Source organism: Pipistrellus hanaki, assembly GCF_964339955.1.
Source record: "Pipistrellus hanaki genome assembly, chromosome: 2".
Lineage (NCBI taxonomy): Eukaryota > Metazoa > Chordata > Mammalia > Chiroptera > Vespertilionidae > Pipistrellus > Pipistrellus hanaki.
In genome coordinates, this window is record NC_140504.1 from 8,274,499 (window position 1) to 8,292,877 (window position 18,379).

Below are 18,379 nucleotides of genomic sequence, written 5' to 3' on the forward strand. Positions count from 1 at the left end.
GTTGGATGGGCCTCATTACTGATGTCTGCATATCTGGGACTGCAACTTTGCAGAGACAATGAATGATGGCTTGTTAATCAGAGAAATGTAAGCTACAAACTCCCTCAGGCATGTTGGTGGGTGATAGCCTGAGGAGATCATGAAAACAGGTAAAATCAAAGATGTTACATAGGAGAAAACAGCCTACTATTTTAAAAACAGGGGGTGATCTCCTTAGACATTCAATGGTTTATTTGCATGATTAACTGTCACATTTCCAATAGTGCATCAAACATCAGGAATAAGATTATTTCAAGGAAATCTTCTGGATAGACCCTCCTGCCCTCAAGTCTGCAGCTCAAATGTCCACCATGTCCACCAGTGCAGAGAGATGGAGCTCTGAGGCAATTTCTTCTTCCCTTGAGCTTCGGATCAGCCTTTCCAGGTGCTTCAGCCTTTCAGTCAAAGATGTACCTGTTGCCTCTGATAATTGCCGTTGTTCCCCTGTCCTTTCGTGCTGTGTAAATAGAAAGAAACTAAAAATAGTCTTGTGCTATCCATAACCAAGACACATTCTCTTTAAAGGCACTAGATTGGGCTCATGTTAGAATCTTGTCTGGGGCATGCTGCACTCAACAAACTCCCCTCTTCACATCTATCATAGATCCTTCCAGCCTCTTCCAGCACATATACATACACCTGGCATCGTCTGCACATGAACTGTTGTTCTGATGATTCTACCATGAACTTTCAGCATCAGTCATTTTTATTAAGAATAATTTCAGGAGCTACAAGTCACCTGAAACTCCCATCTTTGGATATTCAGTTTGTTTCCCTGTTTATGCAGTATAATTAATGCTACAATGAATAAAAATACATAAATTTTTGTCATGTACAGTAATTCCTTTAGGGCAGAATTATTAAGTCAAAGGTTGCATATATTTTTAAGTTGTCTGCCAATCTGATAAACAGAAACAGTATGTCTTCATTTACTTTCCCTCCCCATTAAAGGATTTCCTAATGCCTTTTACCTCCCAGCATTAACCAACTATGATTAAAACTCTGGTTCTGCTTCTTCTACCACTGAAGCAAAGATAGTGAGATAGAGAGATCTTAAACTTTGGAGCAAGTCAGGTCTGGGCCAGAGGGAAAAGGCAGCTCCAACCAGAGCAAAGGCGGTGCCAGCAGCAAGGGGAAGGAAGACCCATTCGTGCACGAATCTCCATGCGTCGGGCCTCTAGTTCTAATATAAATGCCAAATGTACTCTCTTCTCACCTGTGGGCTAGTAGTTGTGGATGTTTTAATCACAGGTTGGATAGTCTGAGGAAGAGACACCAGAGTCTGAGGAAGGTAGAGGGGAAGGGAAGTTGATTCTGTAAATGTTCCCGAGTCTTCAGACAACCACTGCTGAAGTTGATCTTCAAATCTGAAACATTTGAACATTAGGAAGCAAAAAATTAATTATCATTCACTTCTTCTCTACCTACATACTTTACATTGTTTAAAGCTCTGCTTTTTACTAAGTATAGAATTAAGTTATGACATCAATTGAGAAAATTATTTAAATAATTATTATCAGCCCTAGCCAGTGCTCAGTAGTTAGAGCATTGGCCCGAGCACTGAAGGGTCGCAGTTCAATTCCAGTCAAGGGCACTTACCTCGATTGCAGCCTTCATCCCAGGCCCCAGCTGGGGCATATGCAGGAGGCAACCAATCGATGTGATTCACATCGATATTTCTTTCTCTGTCTCTCCTTCTCCCTTCCACTCTGCCTTCCTCAGGTGAGAATTAACAACAACAAAATTTAATATTGTCCTGGCTGGTTTGGCTCAGTTGGTAAAGCGTTGGTCCAAGGATGGAAGGGTCCTGGGTTAGATTCTCAGTCAGAAGCACATACCTTGATCACAGGCTCCATCCCAGGCCAGGCCAAGACTTGTATGGAGACAGCCAATAAATGTGTGTCTCTCACATTGATGTGTCCCCCCCACCGCCGCCCCTCTCTCTTCCTTTCTTCCCTCCCTTCCATTCTCTCTAAAGATCAATGGGAAAATATCCTCAGGTGAGGATTAAAAAAAAAAAAAGTCCTCTCTTTAATTTATACATCCAACTTATACTTAATGAGAAAGGTGGCATTTAGCCAAACACAATTGTTTTTATGTTTTTATTATTCATAATTCTCTTTTTTTTAAAATATATATTTTATTGATTTTGTACAGAGAGGAAGGGAGAGAGATAGAGTTAGAAACATCGATGAGAGAGAGCCATCAATCAGCTGCCTCTTGCACACTCCCTACTGGGGATATGCCCGCAACCAAGGTACATGCCCTTGACCGGAATCGAACTCGGGACCTTTCAGTCCCCAAGCCGACGCTCTATCCATTGAGCCAAACCGGTTTTGGCTCATAATTCTCTTTTATTTTCTCTGGCTTATTTTGTATTTTTGTGTCTATAATTAATTCCTATCTCTTGATGTAATGTCTAAAAGTATAGATTGCTATTTACAATTTTAAATTAACTCATAATAATATGCCACCGAACATTCTAGAGTTGTCCACTCCATACAAGTTGCTTCAAGAAAAGTAATCTGATCCAACTGTTTAAATGATACAATCTTAGAACAACCTACTTTTAGAAATCATGATACATTCAGTCATTCTTACAGCATATATTTATCAAGCCCCCACCAAATATTAGGCACATTCTAGATACCAGGGATACAGCGCTGAAACAAAGCAGATACGGTCCAGGTCTAAGCAGCTTATACTTTAGTGAGGGGAAACAGAAGGGACACACATCTGGGGAAATGTGGTCTGAAGGTGAGAAAGACAGTGAAGACATGGAGACAGGGGGCTGGGAGGACAGGCAAGGAGGGCCTCGCTGAGAAGTAGACATTTGAGCAGAGATTGAAAATGAGAGTTATGGTGAGCCAGAGGGACATCAGGGGTTGGCTGTGGAGCCCTAAGCAAAAGGAACAGGGAACCAAAGGCCTGGCTATGCAGTCCCTGGCGTGCTGGAGGAAGGAGCAGAGGTCAGAAAGGAAATGGCAGGCAGAGCACAAAAAGCCTTGCCCACATCATAAGGATTTCACCTTGGTTCCCAACCTTCCTTGGGAAGTCACTTCCTTGGGAAGGTTGTGAGCAAAGGAATATGATCCTGCCTCACACTTAAAAGGCTCACACTGGGTGGGCCAAGGCTAGAGTATGGGCTACTGCAAACATGGTCTGATTCTGAATGTTTTGAATAGAGCCTATAGGAGTTGTGGATGGACTGGATGTGGAGGGATGATTTCAAGGCACTCGGCCTGGCAGCTGGAAGGATGGAGTTGCCTTCAACTGAGAAGACCATTGTATAATAGGAAAGGAAATTGGGAATTGGATTTGGAATGTTAGCTTTGAAATGGTTATCAAGGAAGTGGTAGGATATTCAAATCTGTAGTTCAGAGAAAAATTCAGGGTTTGAGATATATATTTGGATTTGTAAGAATATTAATGTTATTTAAAAATCCTTGAAACTGATGAAATCACCAAGGTGTATGTATAGATAACACAGATGCAAGGGGCAGAGAATGAGTGAAGGGGTAGTGGAGGAGAGGAAGAACCGACAGGAGTGGCCTAGGGAGTGTGACCAGGGGCCAGGAGAGGGACTAAGGGCATGCTGGAAGTCAGGAGGGAGGGAGCAAAGGTTGGAATGGTGCTGGGACTCGGGTTCATGGTCAGTTCAGCTGTGTGGGGGGCAGTGATCCTAACCAGAGTAGACATGAGGGGCAGAAAGGGACTACAGGGAAGACTGGAAAGGAGAACTAGAGAAGTGAGAACTGCTGTTTTCGAGTTCACTATAAGGCAGCAGAAACACGAGGGTGGTGACTAGAGAGGGAAATGGGGCCACGGTAGGGAAAATGCCAGAAGACTGACTTTCAAGCACGAAGAGGACTAAGGACACAATGAGTAGAGGGGGGCCTCACCTCTTGCTCTCCTCTTTTTCCAGTAGGAGACTGCTGGACAGACACTGGGCCAGGAGCTCCTGGGCGGAGGATCCGCGCATCAAGTCCTCCGTGTTGGGAACCAGTCCCTCTCGGCCACCCTCAGCGCTTCTCTTCCCTTTCCGGTGCCCGTGAAGTAACGGAGTGGAAAACTTGTTTGCAGAAGAATGAAAAGTCTTTGTTTCCAAGCTGTAAGTACATGTTTTGAAACACTTATGATCAGGAAAGAGGGAGAAAGGGTTTCTCAGGAAATAGTTAGATGTGGGTGCAGAGAGAGCCTGAGACCCACCCCTCTCTGCTTTCAGCTTCCCTCATGGACAGGGCTTCCCTCAGGTCAGTGCAGGGAGGGAGGGAGGGTAGCCTCTGCCTATGGGCCTTGTGGTATCCTGTTGCTTCCCATCCCTGGATTATCAACAGGTCTCTACTCCCCATTATTAGCAAGGTTCTTATTTTTATATTTCGCTATTAAGTCCATCTGGGGCTAATATTTACAATCAGTGGGAGATAGGGAAGCTAACTTTTTTTCTAAACAGATGCCAACGTCTGCCTCCCAATCCCCTAATTTGGCACTGTATTTTTCTCACATATAGCTCTGGGTCTGGACTTTCTATTCCAATCCATTCATCTACTGTAACTTTACTATTATTAAGTATTAACATCAGAAAAGAGCAGGCCTTCCTTGTTATCCTTATTCAAAATGTTCTCAGCAATCACTACACATTTTCTCATCCTGATGAATGTTAGAATTAACCTGTCAAGACCAAGGGGGAAAATCTTTTGGGATTTTTTTAAAATTAGAAATACCCTGCCCTAGCTGGTGGCTCAGTGGTTAAAGTGTTGGCCTGGTTGTAGCCTTGATCCCCAGGTCCAACTGGGGTGCTTGCAGGAGGCAACCAATTGTTCTCTCTCTCTCATATCAATGTTCTCTCTCTTTGTCTCTCCTCTCCTTCCCACTGTCTAAAAATCAATGGAAAAAATATCCTCCGAGGATTAACCAAAAAAAAAGGAATGCCCTAACTTTATAGCTAAAGAACTGAGGATGTTATAGCACTGTGTCCTCCCACGCAAGCAAAGCTTGCCCCTTATTGATGCAGGTTGTTTTTTGGGGAGTTTTTTTTGCATCTTCAGGGGCCTCAGTGCTCCCCTGACAGGGGTTTAAGGTCTTTCCGGGTCAGTCTGCTTTCACATTACAGGCATGTGGCTGCTGTGCCTGGGGCTTTTTGTATCTGGCAGATCAATCTATCTAATCGCCTTCCTGAACTCTGCATGACTCTAAGGGTATAACTTGATTATCTTGAACTAACAACTTTACTATTTGGAAATGAAAGCTTCTTCTTCCTTTTGACATTTACGCCACCTGTATCCCTGCACTGGGCAGGATTTCCAGGGCAAAAGTAAACAGCAGTGACATCAGGGCAGCTCAGGCTGGTTCGATTTCAGTGTTTCTCATGTTTTACCAAGAATGGTTTTGGGGGCAGAAATATTTTTTAAACCCAAGTTTGAAATTTTTATTAGGAATGGGCATACATTTTTTTTTAGGCAGGAAAGGATATAAAAGCATGTCATCAACTACTAAATGAGCACTTATTTTTCTGTTATGGCACCATATTACACCAGTAGATTGCTCTTTGTTGATACTGCTTATCCTGGATAAAGACTACTTGTGAATTTTTATGCACTGCTAGATTGCATGTGCTGACACTTTATTTAGCATTTTTGAACCCGATTTGTGAGATGTCAGCTTTCTTTTGTCTGCATTCTCCCAGTTATATTATGATTTCAGGGTCAGATTCATCTGATAAATGAAGTGAGATGCTTGCTTTTCTCTGCTTAAGAACCATTATCTATACACGGGAATGATCTGCTTCTCAATCTACACACAATGGGCTGGATTCTGTGTACAGGGTATGAATTTGTCTGTGTACCTTGGAAGAGAACTACATGGTTTTTTCTGTTGGGTGCAGGGATGACAGAAACACACACTGAACACAGATCTCACCACCCCTGATTCAGCTGGAGCTCCTTCTGCGTCTGCATTCTGGCCTGTTCCCATGACACAGGAACATCATATGTCTTCAACTGGTTTTTAAAAAAATACACACATATCTGACCATCTTCACTCAGTGCCTCTGAGAAAACATGAAAACAAATTTTAAACGAATATATAAAAAAAGCAATAGGTGACCAGTTGACATTTGCGTGTAGTCACTGATTTCAGGAGAAGCCCCTCTGAGTGGTCACATATTACATGACTCCCATTTGAGCCAACATGCTCCAAGTGCCCATGGGTCACTCAGGCTCGTGCCCAGAGTGTGGTATGGCAAGTACAGCCACTCAGAGCTACAAACTGTCTTAAACTTAGAGCCAGCCTGAGGGGCCTATCAGGGAGCTGAGTCCTGGCTCTCCTGGAACCGTCTTAGTTCTTCCCAATGTTTACAAGTCACCTGGAAGTCACGGGCTTACAGGAGGGAGCCCCAAGGAAAGGAGGAGTGTGACCCACAGGAAAAGAAACAAATATCATCAAGGAAGCTTCTTTCTTTGCTGAAATGGGCCCAGTCAAGTCTCATGAGGAGCCAGCCCCCTAGTGCCACACGCTAACTACCTGATGTGACAGGAAGCCTGGGGGGCGTCCAGTCCCTCAGCTTGTGGTTGATACACAAGGCAATGACGTCATCCCACGGGATCTCAGCCACCGAGGGCCCTGCCTCCCAGCCGGGGGAGGGGTTCTGGCTCTTCCACGTGACATAAGTTCTTCGGAGCAGGCTCTCCACCTGGGACTGGAGGACGGGCTGCGTCTGGCAGGAGCTGGGGATCTGGGAGGCGTACTGGATAACCATGGAGCACACAGGAAGCCAGGGAGCTGGAGAGAAAGCACCTTGTGAGTCACCAGATTTGGCCGAAGTGGATATCTACATGAAACGCTCTTCACTCTGTATTAACTCGGGAGAAGGCAAACGTGGAGTTGAGAAGTCTGTTCTCGAACTGAATACAATAAATCATAGCTGTTCAGGAGAGTATCTCCCTCCCCATGTCCTGACAAGGGACTCAGTCTCCTTAGACAGAATGCATAACTAAGGGTTCCCTCAGGGATTCTAACTGTACAGGCCCAGGAATCTGTACTTTAACAAGGGCCAAGGTGAGGCTGGTACATGAGGTCCTGACTTCTCTGGGGAAACACTGACCTAGCTCACAGCACAGAGGGTTTGCGCTGTGGTTTTGTTTCCCTTTGGATTCCTTCAGAAATGAGCACCTGTTAGACCTACTGAAGACCACACCCTGCAGTTTAAAAGGGCACCTGAGCCGAAACGGGTTTGGCTCAGTGGATAGAGCGTCAGCCTGCGGACTGAAGGGTCCTGGGTTCGATTCCGGTCAAGGGCATGTACCATGGTTGCGGGCACATCCCCAGTAGGGGGTGTGCAGGAGGCGACTGATCGATGATTCTCTCTCATCGATGTTTCTAACTCTCTATCCCTCTCTCTTACTCTCTGTAAAAAATCAATAAAATATAATTTTTTTTAAAAAAAGAGAAAGAAAAGAAAATGGGTGCTCTGTCGCCCCCTATACTTATCCCCAGCCATCGCCCCTCAGCCTGAGCACATACCGCCTGAGGGTGGGAGGTCCATCTGGGGGAGCTGAAAGCCCAGCACAGCCTGCTTCAGCCAGGCCAGGTGCTCCGGGGAATTCCAGTGCAGGTGAGGGAGCAGCCGGCTGCCCCCAGCCTCGGAAAACTCGGTGATAGGCCAGGACAGGTCGCAGAGCTGCTCGGAGGACACCACCAAGGCAAGAAAGTGCAGAACACTGTTGAACAGCTCGATGATGGCACCCGGCTCCTGAGAGGCCAGGCCGCCCAGCCGCCTCTCTTTTCTGTCATGGAAAAACCGGCCGCTAAACTCACGGTCAACCCCATCTTCCACATACTGAATGAGGGTCTGGCAGCAAAGGTCAAGGGCGCTGGGGCAGTGGGAGACCAGCCATTGCACGGCCTGGGACACCTGGGAAGCAAAGACAATTGTAAGAGACTCGGTTAAGCAGGTCAAGCTGTTTTTCTGAAGGAGCCCCACCCACAGCTGCAGGTGCCACCGGAGCACCAGCTTCTCAACCACGCTGGGGAGCAGAAGCTTCTGCTGCAGTGGAGTGTGGCCTCCTAGGGCCCTGGGGACACACAGCGAGGAGCCCAGGAGAGGGGTTCCGAGTCCCACCCCACCCCGAGGTGAGGCTGCGGGATCACCCACTGGAAGGGCTCGGGCTTGGAGAAAACCAGCGCTCATATCCTCCTCACCACGTCTCCCGGTTCTTAGAAGGACTAACGGCTTCATCATGTGGCTGGATGCTTTCACATCCTGTCGTTATCTTTCTTCCTATAGTTACTTTTATTTCATTCCCGGCATTTCTTTCCCTAATATAAACGTCAGAACAGGCTTCCTCTTTTAAGGAAACTTCTGATAACATTATTTCTTCATATATTTCAAGAACCACCCTACAAAAGTAATTTATGTATCTGACCTTCAAATATAAGACATGAATGGGTCGTATTTTAAATCCATACCTAAAAAACCTCTTAAAAAAAAAAAAAAAAATGACATGAATAGCCCAGCCAGTGCGGGTCAGTGGTTGAGCATTAACCCATGAATCAAGAGGTCACTGGATCAATTCCCGACTAGGGCACATCGCCTAGCTTTCGGAATCGATCCACAGTAGAGGATGTGCAGGAGGCAGCCAATAGGTGTTTCTCTCTTTTCCTCTCCCTTTCTCTGTCTCTCTAAAATCAATACGAATATTCTGTTCTTAAATTTCATTTTCGACAGATAGCAAGGACTATGGGCAAATTTTATCTTTTGTTTCTATTTTTTATATTTTTAGGTTACCTTTTAAAAGTAAAATTTAAAAATGCAAGCAGCAATATACACCAAATTCATGATAGAGCAAGAAGAGAAAAACTGAACTATCTGGATGGATCTTTAAAAATAACAAAACCTTACCTTACTTGTACCTTGTAAATCACTAATGGAATCAGGAATTTCAATAATGATATAATCTGATATCAGCTTAGCTGAAACCAAATCCTGTAGCATCAGACCTTGAAAAGAAACAGAAGTCAGCTGTCTCCTGCTGAGTCTGTGTATGAGCAGATCCCTCACTGCGCTGACCCCGTTCAGTCCTGCTCCCAGTCACCACAGTGGCTGCTATCCCGACACCCGCCACTGAATTGACAGCACTTGCCGGGACCGGTTTGGCTCAGTGGCTAGAGCGTCAGCCTGCGGACTGAAAGGTCCCGGGTTCGATTCCAGTCAAGGGCATATACCTTGGTTGCGGGCACATCCCCGGTGGGGGGTGTGCAGGAGGCAGCTGGTCGATGTTTCTCTCTCATCGACGTTTCTAACTCTCTGTCCCTCTCAATTCCTCTCTGTGTAAAATCAATAAATTAAAAAAAAAAAAAAAAAAAGCCAAAACCGTTTGGCTCAGTGGATAGAGCGTTGGCTTGCAGACTGAAGGCTCCCAGGTTCGATTGCTGTCAAGGGCATGTGCCTTGGTTGTGGGCGCATTCCCAGTGGGGGGTGTGGAGGAGGCAGCTGATCGATGTTTCTCTCTCATCGATGTTTCTAACTCTCTATCTCCCTCCTTTCCTCTCTGTAAAAAATCAATAAAATATATTTTAAAAAAAACATTAAAAAAAAAATTTGACAGCGCTTCCTCAGACCCGGGCTCAACCCATTTATGGAATCTGCTGCTTCTTCAAGGAGACAGCCTCACTTACCATCATTCACTTCCTTCTCCACGGTGTCCCCGCCCAGGCTGGGTGCGAGCACCACCAGCGGCAGTGAAGGCTGGAAGGGCTTGGCCTGCAGGAGTTGCTTGAGCTGCAGCAGCGCCGACAGCCAGTACACGTCCTCCTCTGCAATGTCCTCACTCTTCGCTTTGGGGGCAAGCAGCAGCATGAGGCCACTGGCTCCCAGGAGCTCCTTCTGTGTCTCCACCGCATCCAGGGCGCCGTCGCTGAGAGCGCCGTAGGCTACCTGGAACAGCGCCATCAGGGACAAATCAGTAGTGAACATCAGCCCCAGAGCAAGCGCAGCCGAACCGCATTGCACTCTGGGCCAGCCTCCCTCCATGAGGCCATAAATTATTGCCAGAAACAGCTGTATCAACGGTAATTCAGCCTCCAGCTATAATTGTTACTTTCATATTAACAGTTACCCTTAAAGAGTTAAAAAAACAGGGAAGCCCATAATGAAGGCAAGCCAGCAGCAAACAAGGGATTCCAACCCATTTCTAGAAAACACTGGAGAGATGGGAGCAATCACTGGGTTGGGAAAGCAGAGGAAGCTACACCTGTGGGGTTACAGACATGGTGTGGAAAGATCCAGGCCAACTGAACTTGCAAAAGCCCAGAACAGAGGGTCTGGGTGGGAACAGAGAGCAATGGCCCTGCAGGTCATTAAGGAAACTTCTGGTAACACCCATTAACACCGGTTGGTTTGGCTCAGTGGATAGAGCGTAGGCTTGGGGACTTATTGCGGGCACATCCCCAGTAGGAGGTGTGCCCACAACCAAGGTACATGCCCTTGACTGGAATCAAACCTGGCACCTTCAGTCCGCAGGCTGATGCTCTATCCACTGAGCCAAACCAGTCAGGGCAACAATAAAGATCTTTTAAAGCCATTACTTTTTTGCTAAGATCTGATGTATCAGGAAGCTATCTAATAAGCTCTGTTTCTTATCTCTCGGGTTAATTACCACAGGCAAATAAATACAGAGTTCAGGGCTCCTGATGATGTGCTGGAGAGCACAGGTGCATCTATGCATTTGCCAGGATGGTTCTGAGTTTCACCAAGTTCTCAAAGTGGTCTGTGACCAGAGACAGTTAAAGCTCATTGTGCTCCAGACGCTAGCCTAGTATCCCACACCAATAGGGGCCCCCATGGGATGTTTATGAGCCTCCCACATTCTTTCAAAACCACTCAGGCATTTATGATTCCAGGAATGTTTGGGCATGAGAGAACATAAGACAATCACAGAAGTAAATACACGAAGTGATTATCACTCACCTTTATACACACGCTGACAGAAACTGTCTGATTCCCTTTGCTGCTGAGTGCGTTAAACAGCGCGAGTGTCTGAATTCCACCAGCATCGCTGCCTGTGTCATCCGAGTCATCACCTCCCATGAACTTGACTTTCAACCAATCTGCCAGAATTCTGTAAATAAAAGAAAACAACACTTGAAGAAGAATCCAATTCTAAATCTAAAATATAAGTAATTTGGAAAGAGAAATCACACAGATGTAGGTCCACAGACACAAATTCTACTATGAAGTAGGCCTGCATAAAACCCTATGGGATCTTTCTTTTGGGTAAGAGGAGAGAGCACTCAGCAACTGGTTCATTCTAATGTGACTTAAGATTCTAGAGCACTAAGAGAAGATATTGAGCAACAGAAAAGATCCTTAGAGTTTAAAATACATATGTTTCAGAATCTAATTTCTCATACCTGAGACCTTAAGAATTCTTGGGACATAGATCTCCTAATGAATTAGCAAATCGGAAGGCAGCTATTTTAAGAAATGAATCATTTAAATACTTTTGAAACATCATAACTCTCATCTTTGTTCAGCTGTCTTACATGATAAGCTTTATTACTTTCTTTCTTTAGCCTACATATGTTCCGGCTTAAAAAGTAATGTGTTCAGAGAACGTAATGCCCTCCAACATTGCTGACAGGAATGTAAAATGGTACAGCCAGTATGGAACAAGCTCAGCAAATCTTCAAACACTTAAACAAAGAGTCACCACACAACATAGCAATTCCACTCCTAGGTATATAACCAAGAGAACTGCTAACATATACCTACATAAACACAAATGTTCACAGTAGCATTAATGGCAAAAAAAGAAAGTGGGAACAACCCATATATGCCCATCAATTGATGAACAAATAAAATGTGATAAATTCATTCCATGGAATATTACTCAGCCACACACACACACACACACACACACACACACAGGGACTAATATATTCTCTACAACATGAACGTAGAAGACATTTGTGCCAGCCATAAATCCCACATGTGGTATGACTCCATTTACATAGGATGTCCAGGAAGGCAAATGCATAGAGCCTGAAAGCAGATTAGTGGCTGCCAGGGGTGGAAGGTAGGGAGGAATGGAGAGTGACTGGTAATAGATATGAGGATTCTTTTTAAGTGAAAGAATGTTCTGGAATTAAATGCTGATGATGGTTATAAAACTCTGTGAATATACTAAAAACCAGTGAAATGGATACTTTACGTGGGTGAAATTTGTATGTAAATTACATTTCAATAAAGCTGTTAAAAAAGAAAAGTAACATGTTTTATAGTTGCTTTAAAAGTATGGAAGCGATTTGGTTATAGGAAATAATGCCATGTCAACTTTTCGGATTTCTTTTTTAAAATGCCAAAGTTTTTTTCTAATAAAAAAAATGGAACTATAGCAGACAAATTGTAAACTGTCTTCCACAAGATTCTAAAATGAAGCAGGCTCTATTCAATACACCTTAGCGTAGCGTGAAATAACAACTCTGAAATGCTTTTGGACAGACTATTACCAAGCTTACAGAACAAAAATTTAAATAATGTAAAGTGTCAACTTCAAATCACAAACAAGACCGCAGTCTAAGCACCAAAACGTAAACGTATACATCAGTGTTCCCACCATGCATGAGAGGATCACGCCACTCTCACCCCAGCCACCCTCGCGTTGCTCCAGTCCCAGACACTCCAGGAGAAGTACTCCCCCCCTCTAGGCTGCTTTCTTAGCATCAAACCCCCCGAGGCAACCCCCCCCTGACCTGCCAGGGCTCTCTGGGGACTGCTCTTCTCCGCAGGTGGGCAACACCAGCACCAGCTTCCAAAACACGTGCTCCCTGCTCCCAGGGAGGTGCTCAGCCACGAGGGTCGGCAGGTCCAGGGGCGCCCACGCAGCATCACTGGAAGGAAGAGAAGAGCGAGGGGGCTGAGCTGGTGGTGCTCAGGCCCCGGGCAGGGGCAGCTTGCACGGCGGGAGCAGGACAGACCTCAGTAGCTGCTGGTGGAAGTGCTGGACCTTCAATTGGTGCGTCGTCTTGTTCCTGAGCCACCTGAGCCTACAAAGGAAGGGAGAACAATACAACACTGCCTACGTGAGGCCAGCTCAACGTCATGGTAAGTACTTACACTGGTGGTTTCGGTAAATGTAACTGGTGGCAATAGGAGACCAAGAAATTTTTTCTGATAAATGGGTCAGTCAAAAGACCTATTCATTCCACAGATATCAATTATCTACCATGTGTCAATCATGGGAGACAGTGGTTAACAGAGCAAATCCCTGTCCTTTAGAGCACCCCGTCATGAGGAAATGGGTATGCTGTGGTCTCACACAAGGCGGTCAAAGAAGTGATATGCGATAATCTGTCACTTCTAACGGAAAGAAGGGGAAACAACATGACAATTTCAAGGGAGAGTGTGTGTGTGTGGCCATGCCAAGGCAGGAGTGGGCTTGTGTGCAGAGAACACAGAGACAACAGTTGGGGCTTGGAAGGGGAGGCAAGGGCAGCCATGCAAGGACTCAGGGAGCAGCACAAAGATGTCAACTAGAGGCATGAGGTGACCAGACTCAACTGTGATGGTGAGAACTCCAGGGTGTAGAGGTCAAGGGCAGAACCTGGCAGACAGATAGGCTGGAAGCAGAGGTAGTGAGGGCAGTGCTCTAGAATGATGGGCCTGAGCCCAGGTGCCTGATCTAAGCCCAGGGAAGACAGGGTGGCATTCCATGGAAGGCCCCGAGTGGGGCAGGCTGGGTGAAAAGTAGATCTGACATCGGGTTGGGAATTGGATACAGAAGTCTGGAACACAGGCTACAGGAGCCTCAGCCGGAGATGCATGAGGGAGCTGTCAGTGTGAAGGACAGAAAAAGATTACCAAGGAGGGAGCAGCAGGGAAGAACAGAGGGCAGAGGGCTGTGCTGAGAGTGTGTCTGGGGGGGAGGCGGTGACAGACAAAGCAGCCATGACTTCAGGAGGAGGCCAGGCCAGCGCCCAGGCTGCCATGGGTCAAAGAGGAGTGCTCCGACCACAGAGAGCATCACAGACAGGGCAGCGCTATTGCCCACCCACTTACAGAGGCAGACACAGGATCTCAGAAATCCAGGCAACCAGTTTGTTGGAGCCAAATGAAAGCCTGGAGACAGTTTTCAGAGAGACTGTCCCGTGATCGTCCAGGGAAAGATGAGGCACACCGTGAGACCCAGACAGCGTGCTGCCACAGCCCCTCCATGCCGCCTTCCCCCGGGCTCCCACTGGGCCTGAGGCGCCGAGCCCTGCACGGCTGGCACTGGACAGCCAAGCGAAGACCTGGGCAGGGCCCTGAGGAGCTGCACATGCTCAGGGCGACTGGGAGGAATGGCAGGGAGGCCATGCCACAGGGGGCCAGGAGCTGGAGCCCCATGAGGAGAGACTGGAGGGTAGGAGGTGGAGTCACTAAAATGCTGTTGCAGGAGACAGAGGGAGCCGGTGTGAGTGAGGCAGCGGCAGAAATCATAAAGAAGCACAAGAATCCGGAAGCATAGGAAACAGGAAGTAGGAGTGGCAGTGAGTCCACATGGACCTCTGATTCCACAAATGAGAATGGACATGGTGTATTCTCAATTCAGGACAAAAAAAAAGGTGATTCCAACTAAAATCCAATTACCAGGACCTGGAAAGTTTTAAGGGGAAAAGGCATATAAATCAAAGCAGACAGAGCAACCACATGTCCAGAACTGGCGGGAAAGACACCTGCAAAAGTACAGTCCTACGTCCACTGATGCCATCTATCTTCCCCCGCGACACAGTGGTGGGACAGGGGGCACTGAGGCGGCGCTGTGGCAAGCTGAGCACTGACCTGGTGCAGGAGATGCCCACTTTCCCTGCGTGGCCAAGGTCCAGGAGGCCCTTGGCCAAGTTCTCCTCGGCAATGGGACACTCTGCACTGGGCACCAGTGCCGTCAGCCGGTCATTCACATCCACACAGCAGGGCGCCGCAGGGAAGGCCCGCATCTGGCGCCTCAGCTTCTTCCGGGCTGCGACAGCTTCCCTCCACCTGGGGACACACCAACACATCATCATCATCGCGTGTGCTAAAGGCGCACCACGGGGACAGATGCAAACACGAGCTCCGGCAGCATTAACACGGGAACACAGTTTTGTCAGTATGTTCAGTCTTTTTCAGCAATAGCCCTGAAATTAAGAAATTAGTCCGAAGTAAAACTCAAGGGGAAAAAGTTTAAAAACAACTACTCAGGCATAGGAGAGGCCTGAAGCAAACGAATGGTGGTAAGCAAAAAAAAAAAAAAAAGAGTGACTGAACTTAATAGCTAATGTGGACGGCTCTCTGGAGGGCCACTTTGGCAATATTGATACCAGGTACATAGACCCTTTGACCCAGCAACCACCACTGATGGAACTTCATCTCCAGACGTGTGCACTGTGTGAACAAGATGGTTACTACAGTACTCTTTATCGAGGCTAGAGAAATCCACATGAAAGTCCATCGACAGGGCCAGGGGGGCCATGTACAAGTGCCACTGGCAACAACTGGGAAAACTGATATGCCTGCCGGGTCGGGTGCAGCCAGGCCCAGAGCAGCAGCTGCCAGGCTGGGAGCGGCCAGGCCCAGAGCGGCCGGGCCCCGAGGAGCCGGGCCCAGAGTAGCTGGGTCGGGTCCGGCCAGGCCTGGAGCAGCAGCAGCCAAGTCCAGAGCAACTAGGTCGGGAGCGGCAGTGGCCAGACCCGGAGCAGCTGGTTGTGGAACGAACCAGAGCAATAGAGGCCAGGCCCAGAGCAGCCAGGCCCGGAACAACTCGCTCCTCGCCTGCCCCTGCCCCACGGCTGCCTCTCAGACATGGCTGGAAACTTTTGTGGGAACTTGAGGGTCTGCTGAATCAAGTGATGAAGGCTTAGATCTGGATGTGTTGAGTTAGTATAGGGCTGGGGTGTTGATCTGTGAGTGCCTTGGGTGGGGCCTGGATGAGGCTGGTTGACCTATTTGGAAATGTCTTTTGTGTGAAATGTATCATTGGGCATGTGGAGGTACTATTGATATGAGAAAATGCTAAGTAACTGATTTATTATCTGAAAAGGGATTTACTATCGGGGAAAGGGAGGGAGGAAGAGACTGAACATAAACTGCACCTACGGATGAGGACAATGGGGGATGGGGAGGGGGCGGAGGGTAGGGTGGGAACCTGGTGGAGAGGGGAAGAAATGAGGAACCTTTGTAATAATATGAACAATAAAGATTGATTTAAAATAAATAAATAAATAAATAAATAAATAAATAAATAAATATAAAAAAAAAATAAAAAAAAAACTGATATGCTGCTGTGGTTAGGCCTCCACCTCCTATCCTAGCAAATGGGAGGAAAGGATGACTGGGCACAGAGCTGGCAACATGCTCCCAGATGTGCTAAGAACTACAGAAAGGACAGATGTGTCTGTGGGTGCACAAGCAGCTGGAGGAAGATGGAGACTCACTGCTCCCTTTCATGTGGCTGCAACTGCCAAGGACACTAGTACTTTAAATTTTACATGAACTGAATCACCATGCAAAGTATGTAGCACATATATGCCCAGTTTAGAGACTAACGATGAATCAAACACCACATCCTTTCATCCAGTTGAGAAGCAGTGCCTCTGATGCCCACGGAAGCTGCTTAGTCACATACCCTCTTGTTCCCAAAGTAACCACTATGCTGTGTGTTCATTATTTTCCTTCTTTTCTTCAGGCTTACGCTACTATACGTAAGACCGAAACAATCTATCTGAATATACACCGCTCGTATGTTGTGTACATCTCTGTAGGAATTGTCTTCTTTCATTATAAATTAAGTTTTGCACACAGCTATAATTGGCTTGGTTTGTTCGTGGCCATCTCCCTGTGTACAGTGCAAGGGTAAACGAGAAAAAGCAACCTTTAAATATTAGTCAAAATATAGAACAATCCTCCCCAAACTAATTCCTTGTCCCTTTATACCTATTAGGAAAGAATAGGTATAAAGTGTGTGTGTGTGTGTGTGTGTGTGTGTGTGTGTGTACACATGGGTGCGTGTATATAACTGTCCGTTTCTGAAAGTATAATCTTTGTAAGAAGACTCCTGTGTGCATGGACTTAGCTATAAGAACACGGAACTTACCTCTGGAGATACTTGCAGTAGCACTGCAGCTCCTGGAGGGTCTCCTTGGCAGTCTGGAAGATCTCCTCCCCGAGAAACAAGTCCACCAGGTGGGCACACACCTCCTCAGAGCAGCGGGCCATGCGGGCCCTCTGGTCTGTCTCCACTGCACTCCTAGGAAACAGGGCCGTCAGCGTGAGAGCAACCGCACCAGGGCCCACACACAGAGGGCCTGCCTTAAAAGTTCAAGAGTCCGTATCTTTTATACTGAAATGGAATTACATTCTTGCTGCAAGAGGAACTTTAAGATTTTCATTTTACTTAAGGTACAGCCATTTGGAAAGGAGTATCACACAACAAGCATAAGAGAAAAAGAACAAAATTACAGGGTACTAGATTGGAGCCCTTGGAAATAAACCTTTATCTTAAAACAATAGCTAGAAATGTTAGTTTTTAAATGACCGTTAAGACATCCCCTCATCAGCAATATTTGCTGTTTGCATTTGGAAGTGTCTCAAGTATAGAACTGGCAGCCTGTGGTCAAACCATGGTGGCCCTCATATAAACCAGTATCTGTAAGAGATTTGTACAACAAAATTCTATCAACCAAGGGGTGGAGAGGACTTTACCAAATATATTTAGTCACAAAAATCAAAGTAGTTTCAACAGGCAAGACCCATTTCCAACCGCCACCCTCTTGGGTGAGCTGCAGGCCAAGCCTCCGGGAGCCAAGGAGAGCAGCACGCTCTCTGCCCATCCCCGAGTCCTGGGTTCCCTTATTCCTAACACCCCTTCCTGGGATTAAGAACAGACAGATATCCATCATCTGTAAGGCCTCTTATAGTAAATACGGAAATAGATTCCCAATAAATAGAGGGAAACGTTAATGAACACATTCTGCCTCTAGGTCTGCTCCCCATCTGCACTGGGAGCTGTGATCAGGACTGGAGTCCGTCGCCTTCGAGGCTGTCTCAGAGAGCTTAAGCACCAGGACAGATTTCCCTGCACAACCGAACCTCTGACTTCCCTGAAGCCTGGCATGGAAATCAATAAAGTTCTTAAGTGAGATAGCTCCAAGGATTATTTTAGCATGTGGAATAGGAGAAGGATCTTTTACTACAGGAAAACTAATGATAAGTAGCCTGGTATGGAGACTACCAGTAAATTCTTTTGCTGAGACATCCCCATGCCCAGGGCAGGGTCCGAAATGAAGGTAACAGTGAAAGGGAGGCCCTCTCTGGAGGCCACACACA

At 46.6% G+C, this 18,379-nt stretch overlaps 1 protein-coding gene across 1 annotated transcript in view; it reads right to left on the reverse strand.

Moving 5' to 3' along the window:
- Positions 1-213: 213 nt before the first annotated feature.
- MCM3AP (minichromosome maintenance complex component 3 associated protein) overlaps positions 214-18,379 on the reverse strand; it is a 37,494-nt gene continuing 19,328 nt past the window's right edge. Inside the window, exons 17-29 of the mRNA XM_084872224.1 lie at positions 17,148-17,300; positions 14,858-15,055; positions 13,015-13,083; positions 12,790-12,927; positions 11,006-11,156; positions 9,715-9,973; positions 8,939-9,036; positions 7,561-7,951; positions 6,562-6,819; positions 5,959-6,088; positions 3,942-4,148; positions 1,256-1,406; positions 214-496 (exon numbers count right to left, since the gene is read on the reverse strand). Coding sequence (XP_084728350.1) covers positions 338-496; positions 1,256-1,406; positions 3,942-4,148; positions 5,959-6,088; positions 6,562-6,819; positions 7,561-7,951; positions 8,939-9,036; positions 9,715-9,973; positions 11,006-11,156; positions 12,790-12,927; positions 13,015-13,083; positions 14,858-15,055; positions 17,148-17,300 — 2,362 coding nt within the window. The 3' untranslated portion in view covers positions 214-337. The remainder of the gene's footprint in view (positions 497-1,255; positions 1,407-3,941; positions 4,149-5,958; positions 6,089-6,561; positions 6,820-7,560; positions 7,952-8,938; positions 9,037-9,714; positions 9,974-11,005; positions 11,157-12,789; positions 12,928-13,014; positions 13,084-14,857; positions 15,056-17,147; positions 17,301-18,379) is intronic.